Source organism: Schistocerca serialis, chromosome 12 (genome assembly GCF_023864345.2).
Source record: "Schistocerca serialis cubense isolate TAMUIC-IGC-003099 chromosome 12, iqSchSeri2.2, whole genome shotgun sequence".
NCBI lineage: Eukaryota > Metazoa > Arthropoda > Insecta > Orthoptera > Acrididae > Schistocerca > Schistocerca serialis.
Window position 1 is genome coordinate 121,643,384 of NC_064649.1, and position 25,572 is coordinate 121,668,955.

Below are 25,572 nucleotides of genomic sequence, written 5' to 3' on the forward strand. Positions count from 1 at the left end.
TCACTCTGCAGCGGAGTGTGGGCTGATATGAAACTTTCCTGGCAGATTAAAACTGTGTGCCGGACCGAGACTCGAACTCGGGACCTTTGCCTTTCGCGGGCAAGCTGTGAGGACGGGGCGTGAGTCGTGTTTGGGTAGCTCACTTGGTAGAGCACTTGCCCGCGAAAGGCAAAGATCCCGAGTTCGAGTCTCGGTCCGGCACACAGTTTTAATCTGCCAGGAAAGTTTCAAGAAACATGTTGAAAGTCATCTGAAAGAGAAAACGGAACTGGATTGGACATTGTTTGAGGAGGGCTGTTTATTGAAGGAAGGAATAGAAGGAATGGTGGAGGGAAAAAGAGGAAGAGGAAAAAGAAGATATCAAATGCTGGACAATATCAAAGGAGACAAATATTCAGAAATGAAAAGACTGGCTATGGACAGACAAAAGTGGAGCCCACGACAAGACCTGCCGTAAGGCGAAGACCATAGTACTACTACTGCTGTTATTCATCACATTTATTTGAGACGGTAGTGCGTTCTTAACACATCACTCATACTGTATAACCAATGTGTAGTATGAAATCGCCAAGGATAGAGTAGAAGAAGAGACAAGTCAGTGACCAGATGGACAGTTCATAATTTCGTGGGAAGAAAACGGGGTGACAATGAATTTTAACCCCGATCTCCTGCTTTGCAGTCCAGCACCAACACCGTGAACTAGATAACAACTTCGGCGCAGTTCTTCCAGTGCGCTCGATATTGCATTCCATGTGTAGCTTCTTTTTTTTTACAGTCAGTACACCTTCATGTTTTCGCGCTTCATTTGTGTTTAGTTTTTGACGGACTCTCCACTGGGCCATCTTACCACTAAGCATGAGGGGGGTGCAATGGGGAGTTTCTCTTGTAAGGAACTGCAAGAATGGTTGCCAGGACAACATCCACATTATCTGCGAAAACTGCGTAGGTAACATAATAGTGTATGTCAAAGGATTTAAGTTCTAGAATCCGGCGACTACTTTTGTTTTCTAATCAGACTGAAGTGCATTCTTTGCAACAAATTGCCATGTTTATCTACCAAAGCAGCTAGAAACTCTTTTGAATTCTACATGCACCGTTTCTGGATTATTTTAAAATGCTACAGTTCATGGTTCAGGTTTGGAGGGCACGTAACATTTGGGAAATAGAAATGGAAGACATATACTGCATAATTAATTTGAATATAACGACAGACCACTTGGATTTGTCCACGTGTTAACTACTACTTTTTATTTCTGAAAAGTACAACCAATATAATGATGACAGCGCATTAGCATCACATGCGGAATACTACTACTGCCACTTTCACATCGGCTTCACTTGTATTACCCGATCAACTTACATGGTGAATTAGAAGTATGTAATAATACCTTCAGCTGCTGACGGGCATTGATATATATCAACGGGGACTGGTGAAAATGTATGCCTCGACCAGGACTCGAACACGAGATCGCCTGCTTACATGGCAGACTATCCATCTGAGCTACCGAGGGCACAGAGGATAGTGCGACTGCAGGGACTGTCTCGCGCACGCCTCCCGCGAGACCCAAATTCTCACCTTGTATGTCCACACTACATTCGTAGTGTCCCTACCCAACACACTCATTACTCGTGGAAGACATTCTTACCAGGTCCCGTAAGAGGAAGCTCATGGCCGATATTACCAGAACTATATACACTACTGGCCATTAAAATTGCTACACCAATAAGAAATGCAGATGATACACGGGTATTCATTGGAAAAATATATTATACTATAACTGACATGTGATTACATTTTCACGCAGTTTGGGTGTATAGGTCCTGAGAAATGAATACCCAGAACAACCACCTCTGGCCGTAATAACGGCCTCGATACGCCTGGGCATTGAGTCAAACAGAGCTTGGATGGCGTGTACAGGTACAGCTGCCCATGTAGCTTCAACACGATACCACAGTTCATCAAGAGTAGTGACTGGCGTATTGTGACGAGCCAGTTGCTCGGCCACCGTTGACCAGAAGTTTTCAATTGGTGAGAGATCTGGAGAATGTGCTGTCTGGAGAATGTGCTGGCCAGGGCAGCTTCGAACATTTTCTGCGTCCAGAAAGGCCCGTACAGGACCTGCAACATGCGGTCGTGCATTATCCTGCTGAAATGTAGGGTTTGGCAGGGATCGAATGAAGGGTAGAGCCACGCGTCGTAAAACATCTGAAATGTAACGTCCACTGTTCAAAGTGCCGTCAATGCGAACAAGAGGTGACCGAGACGTGTAACCAATGACACCCCATTCTGTCACGCCGGGTGATACGCCAGTATGGCGATCACGGATACACGCTTCTAATGTGCGTTCACCGCGATGTCGCCAAACACGGACGCGACCATCATGATGCTGTAAACAGAAACTGGATTCATCGGAAAAAATGACGTTTCGCCATTCGTCGTTTACACCATCGCAGGCGCTCCTGTCTGTTATGCAGCGTCAAGGGTAACCACAGCCACGGTCTCCGAGCTGATAGTCCATACTGCTGCAAACGCCGTGGAACTGTTCGTGCAGACCGTTGTTATCTTGCAAACGTCCCCATCTGTTGACTCAGGGATCGAGACGTGGCTGCACGATCCGTTATAGCTGTGCGGATAACATGCCTGTCATCTCGACTGCTAGTGATACGAGGCCGTTGGGATCCAGCACGGCATTCCGTATTACCCTCCTGAACCCACTGATTCCGTATCCCGCTAACAGTCATTGGATCTCGACTAACGCGAGCAGCAATGTCGCGATACAATAAACCGCAATCGGCATAGGCTACAATCCAACCTTTATCAAAGTCGGAAACGTGATGGTACGCATTTCTCCTCCTTATACGAGGCATCATAACAACGTTTCACCAGGCAACGGTGTATCACTTTTCAACATAATCTCCCCCAAGCTCAATCTAAGTCCTCCAGCGCTTACAAAGTGCATAAATTCCTTTAGAAAAAAATTCTTTTGGTAGTCCGTGTGGTGTACCTCTTCATCAGAACTTCTTTCCTTCCATTGCATCTTCGAGTGGTCCAAACATATGGAAATCACTTGGAGCAATGTGTGGTCACTACGGTGGATGAGGAAGACACTCAAAATGCAGGTCTGTGATGGTACGGGCAGTGTGGGGACCTGCATTGTCATGTTGCAAAAGGACACCTGCTGACAACAATCCACGTCGCTTTGATTTGATTGCAGGCCGCAGATGATTTTTTAGGAGATTTGTGTATGATGCACTTATGACAGTGGTCCCTCTAGGCATGTAATGCTCCAAAATGACACCTTTTTCGTCCCAAAAGAGAGTCAAGCATAACCTTCCCTGCTGATGGTTCTGTTCTAAACGTCTTTGGTTTAGGTGATGAGGAATGGCGCCAATCCTTGCTCGCTTTCTTCATTTCCGGTTGGTGGAAGTGAACCCAGGTGTCGTCCCCAAAAACGATTCTTGTAAGGAAGCCATCACCTTGTTCAAAGCGCCGAAGAAGTTCTTGACAAGCATCAACACGTCGTTCTCTCATTTCAGGAGTCAGCGGCCGTGGCAACCATCCTGCAGACACTTTGTGAAACTGGATTACATCATTGACAATGTGGTGTGCTGACCCATGACTAATCTGTAAACATGCTGCAATGTCATTCAGTGTCACTAGGCGGTTTTCCTTCACTATGGCTTCAACTGCAGCAATGTTCTGTGGAGTCACGACAACTTCCTACTCCATTCGTAGACTTGCTGCTGTGACAATCATGCATCACCGTACTGAACCTTCATTCATGAATTTAAATAGCTTTCAGACCTTCACTACGCAAAAACAGAATAAAAGAACGCTGTTCTTCCCTGGTGCAAATCGCAAGTGGGGCGGCCATCTTTATACTGACACTGCGACGGTATGTGTGCATCTGCACTATGCTGCCGCCTACAGGCCATTCTGCGCACTGTTTGTAGCACGCTTACCAACTTACAGGATAACGGCGCGAAATTTCGATTTCTTATTACAAATTTAAGGTTTTCGTTTGACTCACCATCGTACTTATTGCATTCGGCGCCACATTGGGCGACTTGCGCGTCGTAAATGGTGATCAAATGATGATGAGGGCAACACAACACCCAGTCCCTGAGCGGAGAAAATCTCCAGCCCCAGCCGGGAATCGAACCCGCGCCCCTTGTCGTCGCATTCCGCCTCGCTGACCACTCAGCTAACTGGGGCGGACTCGAAAGCTGGTAGTACCTTGCTATAAAATTTTTACAGATGTTTTATTACAGCACAGCAATCATAAAATAGTAATGCAACCTGGGGAAAAAATTCCTATTCATTTGGCCGCTTCTCAAACAAACTTTGTCCTCGGTAAATTCAGTGGCAGTTTCGTTGCAGAGTAGCTCCGGATTACCAACAATTAGACGTGTTCTGACGGCGACTCCATCACGAATAAAGTACAGAGGAAACAATTGCCCAGTCGGAATAGCATGTTGGCAATCGGGAGTTACGGCGGAACTTAACTGCCACCAAATTTACCCGTGAAAAGTGTCAGAGGTGACCAATTGAGTAAGAATCTTTTCCTAATCTACTTTTATGATTGCTGTGCCATAATAAAACAGCAGTAAGTACTTCGTAACTGGAGGATTAGCAGTTTTTGAGAAAGAAAACTTTTTAATCGGGAGGACTGGGTCTTTTAGCTCAGTTTATAAATTGGGAAAATATTCCATCTTTAACTTAAACCAGACGCGGTTTCCTCTGAGGCGATACGATACGCGATATGATAACGTTGGTGGAGTGCATAGGGATTTAATAGGTTCACAGTCGAACGACAGCCATACGACACAAAGACATATCTCTATTGCATTGCCCAGCGCAACAGGGAACAATGCTGCCGGGGAACATTGCCGGACTACATTGTCGGCAATATGCAATTTTTATTGTCCGTGTAAACAAATCTCTACGGAGATGTTCAACAGACTCCAGTCACAGTCGCTACGGAAGACCAACGGTATCACGGAGAATTTCGCTGTTGAAATTCTTGGAGCCTTTGTTCGATGAAGCGTCGGACATTGTATTACTTCCTACCACATGTCTTACTATATGAGCACGACTAGAGAGTCAGAGGAATTAGAGCTTATGCGGAAGTTTAGGATGCTAGTTCTTCCCTCGTGCCATTCTTGAATGGAGCAGGAAACGAAGGATCAGATAACGGTACCTGACGTACTCTCCACCACACATCGTTTGGTGGCTTGAAAATTACTGTTTCACAAGCACGTCGACAGATAAAGTATTATCGGATTCTTTTGCGAAGAGTTTCAACCTCCAAATAACAAGTATTTTATCATTGCACTCGTCTTTTCAAGAGCTTTCGGATGCCGATAAAAAAGTAAAGCAATCCATTTTTAAAATGGCACTTGTTCCAGTATCATGATCCACACAACAGTTAAGACTCTTTATCAAATACCGAAGTAAGTATCTCTTTGATTACTATCATTCCCTATGTATGGAACCTTTTACTAAGTAAAAGAGGTGATAACGTCTTACGTGACTCACCAGGATGGTCCATTAACCGTGACCGGGCCACATATCTCACGAAAGAAGCGTCAAGCGAAAAAACTACAACGAACGAAACTTCTCTAGCTTGAAGGGGGAAACCAGATGCCGCTATGATTGGCCCACTAGATGGCGCTGCCATAGGTCAAACGGATATCAACTGCGTTTTTTAAAATAGGAACCGCCATTTTTATTACATATTCGTGTAGTACGTAAAGAAATATGAATGTTTTAATTGGACAACTTTTTTCGCTTTGTGATAGATGGCGCTGTAATAGTCACAAACATGTGGCTCACAATTTTAGACGAAGTAGGTACGTTTGAACATTTTATTTCGGTTGTTCCAATGTCATACATGTACCTTTGCGAACTTATCATTTCTGAGAACGCATGCTGTTACAGCATGATTACCTGTAAATACCATATTAATGCAATAAATGCTCAAAATGATGTCCGTTAACCTCAATGCATTTGGCAATACCTGTAACGACATTCCTCTCAACAGCGAGTAGTTCGCCTTCCGTAATGTTCGCACATGCATTGAAAATGCGCTGACGCATGTTGTCAGCCGTTGTCGGTGGATCACGATAGGAAATATCCATCAACTTTCCCCACAGAAAGAAATCCGGGGACGTCAGATCCGGTGAACGTGCGGGCCACGGTATGGTGCTTCGACGACCAATCCACCTGTCATGAAATATGCTATTCAATACCGCTTCAACCGCACGCGAGCTATGTGCCGGACATCCATCATGTTGGAAGTACATCGCCATTCTGTCATGCAGTGAAACATCTTGTAGTAACATCGGTAAAACATTACGTAGGAAATCATCATACACTGCACCATTTAGACTGCCATCGATAAAATTGGGGCCAATTATCCTTCCTCCCATACTGCCGAACCATACATTAACCCGCCAAGGTCGCTGATGTTCCACTTGTCGCAGCCATCGTGGATTTTCCGTTACCCAATAGTGCATATTATGCCGGTTTACGTTACCGCTGTTGGTGAATGACGCTTCGTCGCTAAATAGAACGCGTGCAATAAATCTGCCATCGCCCCGTAATTTCTCTTGTGCCCAGTGGCAGAACTGAACACGAAGTTCAAAGTCGTCGCCATGCAATTCCTGGTGCATAGAAATATGGTACAGGTGCAATCGATGTTGATGTAGCATTCTCAACACCGATGTTTTTGAGATTCCCAATTCTCGCGCAATTTGTCTGCTACTGATGTGTTGATTAGACGCGACAGCAGTTAAAAACCTACTTGGGCATCATCATTTGTTGCAGGTCGTGGTTGGCGTTTCACATGTGGCTGAACACTTCCTGTTTCCTTTAATAACGTAACTATCCGGGGAATGGTCCGGACACTTGGATGATGTCGTCCAGGATACCGAACAGCATACATAGCACACGCCCGTTGGGCATTTTGATCACAATAGCCATACATCAACACGATATCTACCTTCTCCCCAATTGGTAAACGGTCCATTTTAACACGGGTAATGTATCACGAAGCAAATACCGTCGGCACTGGCGGAATGTTGCGTGATACCACGTACTTACACGTTTGTGACTATTACAGCGCCATCTATCACAAAGCGAAAAAGTGGTCCAACTTAAACATTCATATTTCTTTACGTACTACACGAATATGTAATAAAAAAATGGGGGTTCTTATTTTGAAAAAACGCAGTTGATATCCGTTTGACTTATGGCAGCGCCATCTAGAGGGCCAACCATAGCGCCATCTGGTTTACCTCTTCAAGCTAGACGAGTTTCGTTCTCAGTAGTTTTTTCTTTTGACGCTTATTTCGTGGGATATTTGGCTCGGTCACTATCAATGGACCACCCTGTATATGAGAAGAAATGAGAAACGGTCATTTCATACTCGAAATTATTCACGGCGACACTGGAAAGCAAGATTGCAAATACACTGCAGCACCTTAAAGTGCCTTCAGCAAAATAGACATACGTCAGTTAGCCTTCACTGCTGGCCTTTTCAGCATACATGTGAAAGACAAATATAAAATATAGAATAAGACTACCTGAACACGTACAGCACTGGAAAGTAGAAACACACACAACAAACTTACCAGTCCACTGCCATAAAAACGCTTGTATGCAGTAATAATAACGCCTAGACAGCTAGTGCCCACCTACGACAACCCAAAAAAGATCCTGCACATAAACTTTAAACACCAGAACTGACATACGGCACCTCTGACTCTTGAGCATACAATTTTCTGACGCTATAATCTAGACTTAAAATTTCCAATACAGATTTTGCCTGTGTTGCAGTTGGCACGCAAAGAGCAGAGGCTAAATTGGCTAGATAGGCACAGAACATGCTTACCGTAATGTACGGTAACTTTCAATTAATTATTACTGATTTTTTAAGTTGTTGGAGGATTGCGGTTTCCAATAAAGTACGATTTCAGAGCATAGATTCACAGATATATCCCTGTTATTACATTTCTCACTCTTAGGACGCCACAAAGCACTCCTTTCTTGTCCTGAACTTTAAAATTTCTCCCAATCCATTTTTAACGTTCGTGAATGTTCCTCCAGTTCCAACGAAGAAAACAGACTGATCTGAATTCCACATACCATCCTCCGAAGTCTGCGCGTTCGGGCGTGGCACAGAGACCGCACACGTGCTGGCGTATTGATTTGGAAAGATCGGTCGCCTTCGACCGATGTCTGTCGACGGCGGAATCTCCCGATGTCTCCGCCACTGTGACCGTAGCCGTGAGAGGCTTACAAATGTACAATAATATTGTGAAACCGTCTATATATTGACCTTCTGACGGCACCTGTCGACTTATTTTCAGTACTAGAAGTACTGGCCCGCAGTACTGATAGTCCTCAAAATATTCACAGTATTGTCAACACATACTGGAAGTCTGAAGTCAAGTACTGTTTGAGAATATTCTCCATTCGGATGTTGATAGAGCGTCATGTACCAGACACATGGCGTTCTTAATGTACCAGACACATGGCGTTACTGCGCACTTTTTCTTTCTTTTTCTTTAATTCGCCTTAGTTCATACCTCATATCAAATTCATTTTTCAAGTAGCCTTAACACAAAACAATTTCAATAGGCCTATGCTAGGGTAAGTTCGAGGTGTATGAGAAAGATAGTGAGAGTGATTTTTTTTTATCTACCAAAGATTTCACTTTTTTTTCAAATAACACTATTATACCCTTCAAAGTACAGGGTACAACGCGGGAACTAAACTTCCTGGCAGATTAAAACTGTGTGCAGGACCGAGAGTCGAACTCGAGACCTTTGCCTTTCGCGGGCAAGTGTTCTACCATCTGAGCTACCGAAGCACGACTCACGCCCGGTACTCACAGCTTTACTTCTGCCAGTATCTCGTCTCCTACCTTCCAAACTTTACAGAAGCTCTCCTGCGAACCATGCAGAACTAGCACTCCTGAAAGAAAGGATATAGCGGAGACATGGCTTAGCCACAGCCTGGGGGATGTTTCCAGAATGAGATTTTCACTCTGCAGCGGAGTGTGCGCTGATATGAAACTTCCTGGCAGATTAAAACCGTGTGCCCGACCGAGACTCGAACTCGGGACCTTTGCCTTTCGCGGGCAAGTGCTTCGTACTTCGGTAGCTCAGATGGTAGAGCACTTGCCCGCGAAATGCAAAGGTCGCAAAGGTCCCGAGCTCGAGTCTCGGTCGGGCACACGGTTTTAATCTGCCAGGAAGTTTCATATCAGCGCACACTCCGCTGCAGAGTGAAAATCTCATTCTGGAAACATCCCCCAGGCTGTGGCTAAGCCATGTCTCCGCTATATCCTTTCTTTCAGGAGTGCTAGTTCTGCATGGTTCGCAGGAGAGCTTCTGTAAAGTTTGGAAGGTAGGAGGCGAGATACTGGCAGAAGTAAAGCTGTGAAGGGGGGGCGTGAGTCATACTTGGGTAGGTCACATGGTATAGCACGTGCCCGCGAAAGACAAAGGTCTCGAGTTCGAGTCTCTGTCTGGCACACAGTATTAATCGGCCGGGAAGTTTTATTAGAGACATCAGTTTAATTCTTTTTTCTTTACAAAGAGAAACATCTAAAGTTTTGTTTCATTAAGTTTTGAAAACGCTATCTTGAAGGTGGCCTCCGTTCCGCTCAATGCATTTGGAGATTCAAAATCGGAAGTTTCGGTCCACTTTTTCCAACACTTCTCTGTCGATGTTGGCAACAGCAACACGAATATTGTTCCGTAGCTCCACCAGAGTCTGGCTCAGAGCACTATGGGACTTAACATCTGAGGTCATCAGTCCCCTAGAACTTAGAACTACTTAAACCTAACTAACCTGAGGACATCACACACATCCACGCCCGAGGCAGGATTCGAACCTGCGACCGTAGCGGTTGCGCGGTTCCAGACTGAAGCCCCTAGAACCGCTCGGCCACAGAAGTCGGCCCGCCAGAATCTGCGGACGATTGGTATACACCAAGGATTTGAGATGGTCCCATAAGAAAAGTCGCATGGCGCTAAATCTGTCGAGCGTGCTGGCCACTGGATGTTTACGTTTAGTTTGGGGGGCGCTTAACTGCGCGGTCATTAGCGCCCGTACAAAGTCCCAATTTTTACACAGTCCAATTTTTAACTCATTGTAATCTAGCAACTGTCACGAATAATGATAATGATGATGGTGATGAAATGATGAGGACAACAAAAACACCCAGTCATCGCGCAGAGAAAATCCTCAACACAGCCGGGAATTGAACCCGGGACCCCGTTATCCACAGACAGCAACGCTACTGTCCACTGGAGATCGCCGCTCAAATGGATGAGACGATCGGGGAAGTGTTCGCGCAACATTGTCATCGACGTTCGTGCCGTGTGAGCTGTGGCGCCATCTTGTTGGAAACAGACCACCCACATCCATTTCTTCATCCATTTCTTCAAGTTCTGGAATAAAAAATGTTTCAATCATCTGAACGTAACGCTCAGAAGTGACCGTCACTGCCTTATCGTTCTGTTCGAAAAACCGTGGGCCAATAATGCCAATTTTAGATAGTGTACACTAAACAGTCACACGTTCTGTATGCAGGGGCTGTTCATGAAGTTGTCGGGGTTTCTTGTCACTCCAGGGCCGGATATTTTGTTTATTCACGCAGCCACACAAATGAAAATGCGCCCCGTCGCTGAAAAACACTATGGCGTCATGAGGCAGCTCAACGATCGTGGCTTCACACGCATTTTTTCGTGAAACAAAATCACATGGATGAAGTGTGCGCATCACTGACAGTTGATACGGATGAAATTTCAACTCTTCGTGAAAAATTCGTCTCACTGTGCGTTCAGAAATTGCAAGAGCAACTCGTGTTCGCGTGCAGATAGGTTGGGGGAATTCAAAATCAACTTTCTTGCCCTCTCGATGTTTTCAGGCGTTCCGGTGGTTCTTCAAAGGTTCTGGTTTCTATTTCTGCACACTTCCAGTATCCATAACGGTGTCTACCCACATAGCAATTTATTTCCCATGATGAACACGACCTGCAAGCGCGATGTTGAACTGTTTCCTGAATGCACGCTGAGTTCTGATGACCGAACGTGCTTTAACTTGTTACCACAACTGTGCATTGGTGTTCACAGGCTTTATACACTGAAGAAACTGCTACACCTGCCTAACATCGTGTAGACCCCCCCCCCCCCCGTGAGCACGCAGAAGTGCCGCAACGTGACATGGCATGGGCTCCACTAATGTCTAAAGTGGTGCTGGAGGGAACTGACACCATGAATCCTGCACGGCTGTCCATAAATCCGCAAGAGTAACAAGGGGGTGGAGATCTCTTCTGAACAACACGTTGCAAGGCATCCCAGATATGTTCATTAATGTTCATGTCTGGGGAGTTTCGTGGCCAGCTGAAGTGTTTAAACTCAGAAGGGTGTTCCTGGAGCCACTCTGTGGCATTTCTGGACATTTGGGGTGTCGCATTGTTCTGCTGGAACTGCCCAAGTCCGTCGGAATGAACAATGGGCATGAATGAATGCAGGTGATCAGACAGGATGCTTTCGTACGTGTCACCTGTCAAGAGTCGTATCTAGACGTATCAGGGGCCCCATATCACTCCAACTGCGAACGCCCCACACCATTACAGAGCCTCCACCAGCTTGAACAGTCCCCTACTGACAGGCAGGGTCCATGGATTCATAAGGTTGTCTCCATACCCGTACATAGCCATCCGCTCGATACAATTTGAAACGAGACCCCTCCGAGCAAGCAACATGTTTCCAGATATCAACGGTCCAATGTCGGCGTTAACGGACCCAGGCGAGGCTTAAAGGTTTGTCGTGCAGTCAGCAAGGGTATAAGAGTAGGCCTTCGGCTCCGAAAGCCCATATCGATGTTTCGTAGAAGGGTTCGCACGCTGACACTTGTTGATGGCCCAGCATTGAAATCTGCAGCTATTTGCGGAAGGGCTGCACTTCTATGATGCTGATCTTGAAATGGTCGTACGGGAAAATCCCCACTTCATCGCCACCTCGGAGATGCTGTGTCCCATCGCCCGTGCGCCGACTCATTTAAATCTTGATAACTGCCATTGTACCAGCAGTAAGCGATTTAACAACTGCGCCAGACACTTGTTGTCTTATGCAGGCGTTGCCGACCGCAGCGCCGTATTCTGCCTGTTTACACATCTCTGTATTTGAAAACGCATGCCTAAACCACTTTCTATCGCGCTTCTGTATATATACGGTAGTGACACATTGATCTATAGCTGAGCCCCCTTTCAATATTAGGTTGGACAGTGGTAAATTGGTTGTGAGTTGGCGAAGGCAACGAAAAAAATTTTCAAATGTGTGTGAATTCTTAAGTGACCAAACTGCCGAGGTCATCGGTCCTAACTTACGCTAAGTACAACACACACACACACACACACACACACACACACAGATATATATATATATATATATATATATATATATATATATATATGCCCGAGGGAGGAGTCGACCCTCCAACGGGGGGAAGCCGCCCGCACCGTGATACGACGCCTAAGACCGCGTGGCTACCCCGCGCGGCTAAAGTATACGAAAGTTAGATAAAACATTGTAGTAACTAACAGCTATATAGCGTATCCCGATGTCTACGCTCGTCGATGCAAACAGCTACTCCACTCGGAATTTGGCGCAGTTTCCGAGAATGTGGGTAACTTGGGTCCTAACAGCACGAAATAGCAGCCACCTTCATTTATGAAGCACAAGAAGTAATGACAGAGCAATGTGATTGGCTACCTACAGACGACTTAACGATTCGTCATCTTCACTTGCGAGTGTTCGTCACAGGAAACCGTTACCAACAGCAGTATGAAATGTAAGAGCTGAATGTACCCTGAAGTAAACTTTTGCCTCCTGTTTATGTAGCTTACCACTTGTTTCCCCCGTTGCAAGGGCTTTTTTAAGGTGAAAAGTTTCAGAGCCTAATTTAAATTGCAGGTCCCCCCCGTAAAAGGTACGCTAAGTCGCTTCAAAGGCTCAGACAAGGGGAAGGAATATGACTTCCAATACGGTCGTTTCTACTTATTAATTAAATGGCCTGCATCTACGATACGAACAAAAATTGCTCGCAGGCATAATAGTCCTATGCTATAGTTGATCAAAAAGAAACAGTTACGTAAGAACGACGATGAGGTACAAGATGATATGATGTGCAGTCACTGCTCACAAGCCAGAGGACTGTCTAAAAGTTGCATTTTCACAACCTACTTCTTCAACAGATCCACAATAGTTTAGATGGTAGTCAAGAGAATAACACCTTCACAATTCACTGAGTTGGCGATAGAATGCTCATCCATCAAAAATTCATCTTTTTTATGAAAGTAGAGGCGTTGCAATTATCAAATCCACTGTTCAAGTATCACAATTAACTATGTGAAGTATCCCGTATGAATTCATACCTGTAACATCAAATTATATAGGTCTTCATTCGATAAGGGGCTAGGAAGACACTAATTCAATAAAAGATAGTTACTGTATTCGTCGTATAGAAGGAGTGTCTAGTTTTCGTGGAGCGTCCTTGTTGCAATTACATGTAATTTGAAATACGAGGGCTATTCGGTAGGTAAGGAACTATAGGTCGCGAAATGGAAACCACTGTGAAAATCAAAACTGTTTTATTTGCAACAGTTAGCTACACCTTCCAACTACATCTCTATACAGTCGTCGCTCAGACTTAGATATCTGTCGTAGCGTTGTACCAACTTTTCAATTCCCTCGTTATAGAAGACAGCCGCGAGTGCTTTTCGACAATTTTCTACTCTGGACTGCAGTTCGTTGTCTGTGTCAAAATATTGTCTTCATAGCCAGCGGTTCAGTTGAGCAGAGATGAACCTCAGTTGTAGCCAATTACGGGCTCTATTGTGGGCGATCAAATACTTCCCATTGAAAACGCGGCAGGAACATCTTCATTGCCCCTGCAGAGTGCGGCCGAGAATTGTCGTGTAGAACGAACCACCTGACAGTTATGTTATGTGGATGGCATAGCTTCAGGCGAAATCTTTCGCCAGGCCCTCACTCTTGGCGGGAGACGCTAATTTCTAGCCATCCTTATGTTCTCACAGTGAGCTCAGAACTAAAAAGAGCGACATGATGCGATCGATGGGCGTACTGGACAAAGTGCCCAATGCATCTGTGCAAAGCTTCATCACATTTTCACTGTATTTTCCATTTTGCGACAGATCGTTCCTTACTTTCCGAATAAACCTCGTAGAAAATTAAATATATTTACTAAGAGCTTACCTTTTCCCCCATATCGGTCGAATCTAGCCTATCAGGCCGCAACTTCTTTGATCCCGGCATCTTTAATATCAGGAGTGGATCCAGCAGAATACTGCAGCAAACATATCTACAAAGAAAAAGAAAGATCTCTAAATAAAGATAAAATGAAGTTCCTATTACACAGCCAATAGCAAATTGACACAAGAAAAAATAAAGTAATATTTGGCGAAGAGTTCTCGGGCTTCCAGCCGGGTGGCGGTGTCTGGAAGCCCGAGAACTCTTCACCAGCTGTATACGCCAGGAAAGCATACATTCACAAAGTAATATTTGTTTTCAAGATAGGAGTTCATATGACTATTAGTGGTTCAAATGGCTCTGAGCACTATGGGACTTAACATCTGAGGTCATCAGTCCCCTAGAACTTAGAACTACTTAAACCTAACTAACCTAAGGACATCACACACATCCATGCCCAAGGCAGGATTCAAACTTGCGACCGTAGCGGTCGCGCGGTTCCAGACTGAAGCGCCTAGAACAGCTTGGCTATTAGTGTTTAAATATTTTGTATAGGGGAAGCACAACACAACTGGATACAACTAATATCTTGAATTCGTTGTGACATGGAATTAAACAGCCTCGGAATTTGTTGCCGTGTCTGACACACATCCTGCGTCAGCACATGAAGGTTGCGGGGTACAGGCTGGTATGAACTCGTGTGTCTCCCCACCGCCTACCTGGCATCGTCACTCTTCTAACAGTGGTTGTCAAATTGCGGCTCGCAAGCCTAATGCGGCCCAAATGAAACATTCGGCCGGCCCTAGTGCCGTGTGGCGGGTAAAAATATAAACATTAAGTTTATCATTCACTATTATAAGTTGAAATGTTTGGTAATGTTGTGCGATTTTTTGGATACCACAGCCTTTTACAAAGGCCTGAAAATTATTTGTGCGAACAGCCAAAAAGTTTTGAGAACACGCTGGTCAATAATCTTCAGTCCACAAATCAGCTCGCTGAAACTGAAATTAAATATACAGACATGTCAGAAAGAACAGACACCACTGATGACCTGCAGCCGTCTACAGCGAAATTAGAATTATATTAATACCTTTAGCTGCTAACGGGCGTTGATATATCAACGGGGACAGGTGAAAATGTGTGCCCCGACCTGTACTCGAACCCTGGATCTCCTGCTTACGTGGCAGACGCTCTATCCATCTGAGCCACCGAGGGCACAGAGGATAGTGCAACTGCAGGGATTTATCTCTGGCACGCCTCCCGCGAGCCCGACATTCTCACCTTGTATGTCCTACACTCGTAGTGTCCCACCCCAACACACTCATTACTAGTGGAAGGCATTCTCACCAAGTCCCGTAAGAGTTCGGGGAATATGTCTGCTGGTGTTGCCAGAACTATACAGGCTCTTACAAAAAGGTACGGCCAAACTTTCAGGTAACATTCCTCACACACAAAGAAAGAAAATATGTTATGTGGATGTGTCCGGCAACGCTTACTTTCCATGTCAGAGCTCATTTTATTACTTCAAATCACATTAATCATGGAATGGAAACACACAGCAACAGAACGTACCAGCGTGACTTCAAACACTTTGTTACAGGAAATGATCAAAATATCCTCCGGTAGCGAGGATACGTGCATCCACCCTCCGTCGCATGGAATCCCTGATGCGCTGATGCAGCCCTGCAGAATGGCGTATTGTATCACAGCCGTCCACAATACGAGCACGAAGAGTCTCTACATTTGTTACCGGGGTTGCGTAGACAAGAGCTTTCAAATGCCCCCATAAATGAAAGTCAAGAGGGTTGAGGTCAGGAGAGCGTGGAGGCCACGGAATTGGTCCGCCTCTATCAATCCATCGGACACCGAATCTGTTGTTGAGAAGCGTACGAACACTTCGACTGAAATGTGCAGGAGCTCCATCGTGCACGAACCACATGTTGTGTCGTACTTGTAAAGGCACATGTTCTAGCAGCACAGGTAGAGTATCCCGTATGAAATCATGATAACGTGCTCCATTTAGCGTTGGTGGAAGAACATGGGGCCCAATCAATACATCACCAACAATGCCTGCCCAAACGTTCACAGAAAATCTGTGTTGATGATGTGGTTGCACAATTGCGTGCGGATTCTCGTCAGCCCACACATGTTGATTGTGAAAATTTACAATTTGATCAAGTTGGAATGAAGCCTCATCCGCAAAGAGAACATTTGCACTGAAGTGAGGATTGACACATTGTTGGATGAACCATTCGCAGAAGTGTACCCGTGGAGGCCAATCAGCTGCTGATAGTACCTGCACACGCTGTACATGGTACGGAAACAACTGGTTCTCCCGTAGCACTCTCCATACAGTGACGTGGTCAACGTTACCTTGTACAGCACTAACTTCTAGGACGCTGACATTAGGGTTATCGTCAACTGCACGAAGAATTGCCTCGTCCATTGCAGGTGTCCTCGTCGTTCTAGGTCTTCCCCTTTCGCGAGTCATAGGCTGGAATGTTCCGTGCTCCCTAAGACGCCGATCAATTGCTTCGAACGTCTTCCTGTCGGTACACCTTCGTTCTGGAAACCTGTCTCGATACAAACGTACCGCGCCACGGCTATTGCCCCGTGCTAATCCATACATCAAATGGGCATCTGCCAACTCCGCATTTGTAAACATTGCACTGACTGCAAAACCACGTTCGTGATTAACACTAACCTGTTGATGCTACGTACTGATGTGCTTGATGCTAGTACTGTAGAGCAATGAGTCGCATGTCAACACAAGCACCCAAGTTATCATTACCTTCCTTCAATTGGGCCAACTGGCGGTGAATCGAGTATATACAGTACATACTGACGAAACTAAAATGAGCTCTAACATGGAAATTAAGAGATTCCGGACACATGTCAAACATAACATCTTTTCTTTCTTTGTGTGTGAGGAATGTTCTCTGAAAGTTTGGCCGTACCTTTTTGTAACACCCTGTATACTTATATGGATATGGTGTCTGTTCTTTCCTCTGTGCCCTCGATGGCTCAGATGGATGGGGACCCTCCATAGTATACAATGACTGTTAAGAAACAGATTACTACATTAATAGGTGTAAAATAAAGCGTAGGGCTATAAACAAGGAGATGCTGAATGAAATCTGTTTGGCTGTCGAAAGAGTAATGCGTGATGCTTTCAGTGACTACCGCAGCACAATACTGTCACTTGATGTTTCACAAAACCCCAGAAAATTATGGTCGTATGCGATGGCACTAAAGTTAGTTTCCAGTGCTTAGCGAATGACACAGCAAATGAAACTGAGGGTGGCAAAGGAAAAGCTGAAATGTATAACTCCACTTTCAAATGTTGCTTTTCAAAGGAAAAACTAGGAGAACTGCCCCACTTTAATCCTCATACCACTGAAAAGGTGAATGAAATAAGTATTAGCGTCAGCAGTGTTGAGAAACAGCTGAAATCGTGAAAACTGAACGAAACTCCAGTGCCTGATGAAATCCCTATCAGATTTTATAGTGAATTTTTTCCGAATTAACCCCTCTTCTAATTATGACCTATGATACGAGGGTGAGTCAAATGAAAACCTTAAATATTTTTTTAAATATTATTTATTGTGCAGAAGTGGTACAAAGCTGTATCACTTTCCAACATAATCTCCTCCACGCTCAATGCAAGTCCTCCAGGGCATAAATTCCTTTAGAAAAAAATTCTTTTGGTAGTCCGCGCACCCACTCGTGCACCGCGTGGCGTACCTCTTCATCAGAAAGGAACCTCTTTCCTCCCATTGGGTCTTTGAGTGGTCCAGACACGTGGAAATCAATTGGGGCAAACTCTGGTGAGTATGGTGGATGAGGAAGACACTTAAAATGCAAGTCTGTGATTGTTGCAACTGTTGTACGGGCAGTGTGGGGCCTTGCATTGTCATGTTACAAAAGGACACCTGCTGACAGCAATCCACATTGCTTTGATTTGATTGCAGGCCGCAGATGATTTTTTTTTTTTGCAGATCTGTGCACTGGTGACAGTGGTCCCTCTAGGCATGTAATGCTCCAAAATGACGCCTTTTTCGTCTCAAAAGAGAGTCAAGCATAACCGCTTCCCTGCTAATGGTTCTGTTCGAAACTTCTTTGGTTTTGGTGTTGAGGAATGGCGCCATTCCTTGCTCGCTTTCTTCACTTCCGGTTGGTGGAAGTGAACCCAGGTTTCGTCCCCAGTAACGACTCTTGTAAGGAAGCCATCACCTTCTCGTTCAAAGCGCCGAAGAAGTTCTTCACAAGCACCAACACGTCGTTCTCTCATGTCACGAGTCAGCCGCCGTGGCACCCATCCTGCAGACACTTTGTGAAACTGGAGCACATCATTGACAATGTGGTGTGCTGACCCATGACTAATCTGTAAACACGCTGCAATATCATTCGGTGTCACTCGGCGGTTTACCTTCACTATGGTTTCAACTGCTGCAATGTTCTGTGGAGTCACAACTCGTTGTGGCTGACCTGGACGAGGAGCATCTTCCACTGAAGTCACACTATTTGCGAACTTCCTACTCCATTCGTAGACTTGTTGCTGTGACAAACATGCGTCACCGTACTGAACCTGCATTCGTCGGTGAATTTCAATAGGTTTCACACCTTCACTACGCAAAAACCGAATAACAGAACGCCGTTCTTCCCTGGTGCAAGTCGCAAGTGGGGCGGCCATCTTTATACTGATACTGCGACGATATGTATGCATCTGCACTATGCTGCCACCTACAGGCCATTCTGCGCGCTGCTTCTAGCACTCTTACCAACTTACAGGATAACGGCGGGAAATTTCGATTTGTTATTACAAATTTAAGGTTTCCATTTGACTCACCCTCTTAGATTCCTCGGGAAAAACAGCACAGGATACACCGATCTACAAGAAGGGTAGTAGGCACAGGACACACCGATCTACAAGAAGGGTAGTAGAAGTGATACACAAAACTACCGTCCAACATCCTTGACACCGATTTGTTGGAAAATCTTAGAACATACTCGGAGCTCACACATAATGAGGTATCTTGGACAGAATGACTCCATCAATGTCAACCAGCATGGATTTCGAAAACATTTATCCAGTGAAACCCGACTCGCTCTTTTCTCACATGACATCCCGAAAGCTATGAATCGAGGAAGCCATATAAATAAAGTATTTCTTGATTTCCGAAAAGCACTTGACTGAGTAACACGCCTACGCTTATTGTCAAAAGAACGATCACACGTGGTATCAAGTGAAATTTGTGACTGGACTCAGGACTTTTAGGTAGGGAGGACGCAACGTGTTATCTCATCGTCATATGTAGAACTGACTTCAGGTGTGCCCCAAGGAAGTGTGTTGGGACCCTTGCTGTTAATATCGTATATCAATGATCTTGCAGAAAATATGAATAGTAAGCTTAGACTTTATGCAGATATTACAGTTATTTACAATGAAGAGCCAAAGAAAGTGCTACACCTGCCTAATATCGTGTAGGGCCCCCGCGAGCACGCAGAAGTGCCGCAACACGACGTGACGTGGGCTCGACTAATGTCTAAAGTAGAGCTGGAGGGAACTGACACCATGAATCCTGCAGGGCTGTCCGTAAGAGTACGAGGGGGTGGAGATCTCTTCTGAACAACACGTTGAAAGGCATCCCAGATATGCTAAATAATGTACATGTCTGGGGAGCTTGGTGGCCAGTGGAAGTATTTAAACTCGGAAGAGTGTTCCTGGAGCCACTCTGTAGCAATTCTGGACGTGTGGAGTGTCGCATTGTCCTGCTGGAATTGGCCAAGTCCATCGGAAAATAGTCGTGCGGAAACATCCCCAATTCATCGCTACCTCGGAGTAGCTGCGTCCCATCGCTCGTGCACCGATTATAACACCACGTTCAGACTCACTCAAATCTTGATAACCTGTCATTTTAGCATCAGTAAGCGATCTAACAACTTCACCTGACACTTGTCTTACATAAGCGTTGCCGATCGCAGCACCGTATTTTGCCTGTTTACATATTTCCATACTTTGAACACGCATTTCGTTGACGCTTCAGTGTACAACCGAGGCCTTCTAAAGCTGACATCAGTGCATCGTTGACTGAAATGGTTTATGGCAGTGGTTCCCAACTTGGGGTAATTACCTCCTTAGAGGTAAAATGAAGTTTTCTGATGTATAAAAACTAAATGATTCGGTTCACTTTCAGTACGAAACTAAATTATCTTGAAAAGGTCATTACTACTATCACAATTTTGAAAGACTGCAATTTTCATTATATAAGTTATCAATAATTCTTTTTCTCAATTAGCAGCATTAATGCGGCGGAGGTTACATGTCCCTCACATAGTTCACTCAGCACACACGTGCATTGTGCTTTGTGCCGTACATCGCTGATGGTAAGTGAGACATACAAGGTGTGTCCCATAAGTAATGCGACCAAATTCATAAAAAATCATTTATTGAATATATTCGTACAAATAATCAAAAATTTTCAAAATAGCACCCTCTTGCTTCGACACACTTTTGGAGGTGGTGTTTCCATGCCTGTAAGGCATCCTGGAATGCCTTTTCCGGAATGTCGTTTAGAGCTGATGTAACATGCGCCTGGATGCTTTCAATCGTGTCCCAGTGTTTTCCTTTGATGACTCCTTTTAACCGAGGAAACAAACAAAAAGTCAGCAGGAGCCAGGTCAGGACTGTAGGGAGGCTGGGGAACCAATGGAGTCTTGGTCCCGGCCAAGAAGTCGTTGACAATGAAGGCGCTGTGACTCGGCGCGTTGTCGTGCTGAACTTTCCACGTGTCCTCGATGTCGCTTCGGCAGCGCGAGACCCTCCTTTTCAGTCTTTTGAGCACTTCCAAGTAGAAAGCTGAGTTAACTGTAGTCCCGGTAGGTACGAATTCGTGGTGGACAATGCCTCTGACACGAGAGAAGACAACAAGCATGGTTTTGATCCTGGACTTGCTCATGCGTGCCTTCTTGGGACGGGGTGACGGTGGGGTGTGCCACTCTGAACTCTGCCTTTTTGTCTCAAGGTCGTACTCAAAAATCCACGACTCATCACCAGTGACAAGTCAGTTTAAAAAATGAAGATCATTTTCACACATTTCCAACATTTCTCGGCACCGAAGCACTCGCATGTGTTTGTGTTCGTCGGTCAACACTTTTGGGACGAGTTTGGCACACACCTTTCTCATGTTCAAATCTTCGGTCACAATGCCGAAAATGGTTGTTTTTGACATGTTTAGAGTTTGTGCTATCAATTGAAGGCTCAGCCGTCTGTCAGAGTTCAAACAAACGCGCACACGCGTCACATTTTCGTCGACCCGTGCGGTTGATGGCCGTCCACTGCGAAGATCGTCGGTGATCTCCTCTCGGGCCTCCGTGAACGACTTGTGCCATCGGAAAACTTGTGATTTGGACAAGCAATCAGTCCCAAAGTCATGCTGAAGTAATGGAAACGTTTCGGTGGCGGACTTCCCAAGTTTAACGCAAAATTTGATAGCGTACCAGAATGACCCATTGTGCCGTGTTACATAAACTCAAAACGGGGTTGACGGGAAACGCACGTCCTGGCTCTCCGGCAGCTCGCAGCCGAATGAGAGAAAGAGCGTTTTGAAGCTAACACCCCCCTCCACTTAGCCCAGCCGGTTAAAACACGCTGTGGTATACCGTTGCGTCAGAAAAAATTGATCGCATTACTTGTGGAACGCACTCTGTATACGTATTAAATGCCAGTTAAAAACTAGGAAATGGAGCAATCAAGTGATTTACGAACACTAAGTATGGTGCACACATTTTAACTTGGTTGTTTTTAAATGGGGTTGCAGTTTGCAAGTCAAGTACGTGCTGCAGTGGAGATGAACAATGCATGAGAAATATGTTTCGTAGCATGTGTCTGTCCTGACTATGGACAGTTAGCTTTCTTATCTGAGAAAGAGTTGTGGGTAGCACCTGCGATGCTCCACGAATTCCTTCGTCATTCATTCTACCCCCCCCCCCCCCCCCACACACACACACACACACACACACACACACAAACTAAATAATATTCATGTTTCACCATTTTAAAATAATAATGTTCCGAGAAAAAGCCTTCATTCTGCAGTATAGTTAGGTGCTAAAGTTGGTTGGTGATAATGTGGGGGAGTAGGGGGGGGGGGGGGGGGGGGGAGGAACGGACGGCAGGGGGGAAGGTGGGAATAGTAGCTAATGTCTAATTGCTCTCAGGGGTAATAGTCTAAGAAAGGTTGGAAACCATTGGTTTATAGGGACTTACGGAGGATTCCGGCAGACAGGGGTAATGGTCTAAGAAAGGTTGGGAACCACTGGTTTATGCGGACTCAACTGAGGATTCCGGCAGACTCACTCTCAACCTGCACCACTACTTGTCCAGAGAAAAACTACCACTCCTGGTACAGCAAACCAACGAACATGTCGCAAGGTACGATGGCCAACTGCTTCGATACAGGGCGAACATCCGAATTTTGTGCACAAACCGATGGCGGACTGGTCTCATGTCATGAACTGCACTCATTTAGTGCGAGTGCCTTTTCAGCTTCCGTACAAACAGACCATTGCAAGTGTTGCAAGGTGGGGGCGTCTTGCAAAATGACATATCGGGTGATCAAAAAGACAGTATAAATTTGAAAACTGAATAAATCACGGAATAATGTAGATAGAGAGGTAAAAATTGACACACACGCTTGGAATGACATGGGTTTAATGCAAGATGGCACTCCACCCCATATTGCTAGAAGCGTGAAAGATGTCTTGCGCGCGTCGTTTGGTGATGATCGTGTGCTCAGCCGCCACTTTCGTCATGCTTGGCCTCCCAGGTCCACAGACCTCAGTCCGTGCGATTATTGGCTTTGGGGTTACCTAAAGTTGCAAGTGTATCGTGATCGACCGACATATCTAGGGATGCTGAAAGCCAACATCCGACGCCAATGCCTCACCATAACTCCGGACATGCTTTACAGTGCTGTCCACAACATTATTCCCCAACTAGAGCTATTGTTGAGGAATGATGGTGTCCACCATCATTTGAGAATTTCCTGTAAAGATCATTATCTTTGCTTTGTCTTACTTTGTTATGCTAATTATTGCTATTCTGATCAGATGAAGCGCCATCTGTCGGACGTTTTTTGAACTTTTGTATTATTTTGGTTCTAATGTCATTCCAAGCATACGTGTCAATTTGTACCTCACTATCTACATTATTCCGTGATTTATTCAGTTTTCAAATTTATACTGACTTTTTGATCACCCGGCATATTAGGTCAATTGTGCTGCCACCTACTGGCAGGTACTGGATATCAGCGACCTCAGTAGCCTTTAGACATCGTCAGAGAGCAGAATGTGGCGCCCCTCTGAACACACGAACTTCGAAAGTGTTCAAGGGACTGGGTGTCATTTGTGTCATATGTCTGAACGCGAAATTTCCAGACGCCTAAACATCCCTAGGTTCACTGTTTCCGATGTGATAGTGAAGTGGAAACGTGAAGGGACACGTACAGCACAAAAGCGTACAGGCCGACTTCGTCTGTTGACTGACAAAGACCACAGACAGTTGGAGAGGGTCGTAATGTGTAATAGGCACACATCTATCCAGACCATCACACAGAAATTCCAAACTGCATCAGGATCTACTGCAAGTACTATGACAGTTTGGCGGGAGGTGAGAAAACTTGGATTTCATGGTCGAACGGCTGCTCATAAGCCACACATCACGCCAGTAAGGTGTAAGGAGTGTAAACATTGTACCACTGAACAGTGGAAACACACTGTGTGGAGTGACGAATCATGGTATACAATGTGGCGATCCAATGGCAGGGTGTGGGTATGGCGAATACCTGGTGAACGCCATCTGCCAGCACGTGTAGTGGCAACAGTAAAATTCGGAGGCATTAATGTTATGGTGTGGTCGTGTTTTTCATGGAGGGGGCTTGCACCCCTTGTTGTTTTGCGTGGCACTATCACAGCACAGGCCTATATTGATGTTTTAAGCACCTTATTGCTTCCCACCAAAGAGCAATTCGGGGATGGCGATCGCATCTAACAACACGATCGAGCACATATTCATAATGCACGGCCTGTGGCGGAGTGGTTACACGACAATAACATCCCTGTAATGGACTGACCTGCATAGGGTCCTGATCTGATTTAGCGATATTTAGAATGTTCTTTCCACATAACAGAAAAAGTGAAATGTAATATTACACGGCTGTAGAAGTGTAGGATCGGAACTTTTGTGGTAGTGCGTAAATATTAAATGTAGTGAGTTAAGAACTCGGTGAATGTCTTCAAATACGAGTGTTAAGCAGTGACAAACTGTGCCTATTTATTAGTGTTTACCCATATATAGGCCCTTGCAACAGTGGTGTTTATTTTTTAATCATAGTTGGTACTTTAAGAACTGCGACACTTTCATTGAACAGAGGGGGGGGGGGGGGGGGGGAAGTATAGTTTCATGTTACAGTGAAACGAATTTTCATTAACAGTTTTATCTATCACTTAATCAGTATTCATTTCATGTACTTTGTTTTTTTGTTGAGTTCAGGTAAAATCATTATTCTTTGAAGTTTATGCTACTTGTGCAGGTTCCCTAACAATGACCGATCCAGTGTAAAAATATCTTAATTATAACTCGTCCATACCGCAACTGCATATTACTTACCGTCCTTTCTTATGTAGGTACGGTATGGACGAGTTATAATTAAGATATTTTTACACCGGATCGGTCATTGTGAGGGAACCTGCACAAGTAGCATAAACTTCAAAGAATAATGATTTTACCTGAACTCAACAAAAAACAAAGTACATGAAATGAATACTGATTAAGTGATAGATAAAACTGTTAATGCAAATTCCTTTCACTGTAACATGAAACTATACTTTCCCCCCCTCTGTACAATAAAAATGTCGCAGTTCTTAAAGTACCAACTATGATTAAAAAATAAACACACAGGTTGTCACTGCTTAACACCCGTATTTGAAGACATTAACCGAGTTCTTAACTCATTACATTTAATATTTACACACTACCACAAAAGTTCCGAGCCCAAACATCTACAGCCGTGTAATATTACATTTCACTTTTTCTGTTATATGGAAAGAACATTCTAAATATCGCTAAACACAGAAATTACTGTTCGATACACTTCATACATGCGACATAACGTATATTAGAAGAAATATTATAAAATGTGTAAATATGTTCGCCACCCAAAAGGTAAACACTACCGAATCCTCAGAGTTGTAAAAAACACGGCGAACGACCGAGCGAGGAGG

The 25,572-nt window shown here is 44.8% G+C and overlaps 1 protein-coding gene across 1 annotated transcript in view; it reads right to left on the reverse strand.

Annotated features, from left to right (window-relative positions):
- Nucleotides 1-25,572, reverse strand: part of LOC126428177 (ubiquitin carboxyl-terminal hydrolase 29-like) — a 415,671-nt gene that overhangs the window by 263,677 nt on the left and 126,422 nt on the right. The window contains exon 3 of the mRNA XM_050090091.1: nucleotides 14,296-14,401. Coding sequence (XP_049946048.1) covers nucleotides 14,296-14,355 — 60 coding nt within the window. The 5' untranslated portion in view covers nucleotides 14,356-14,401. The remainder of the gene's footprint in view (nucleotides 1-14,295; nucleotides 14,402-25,572) is intronic.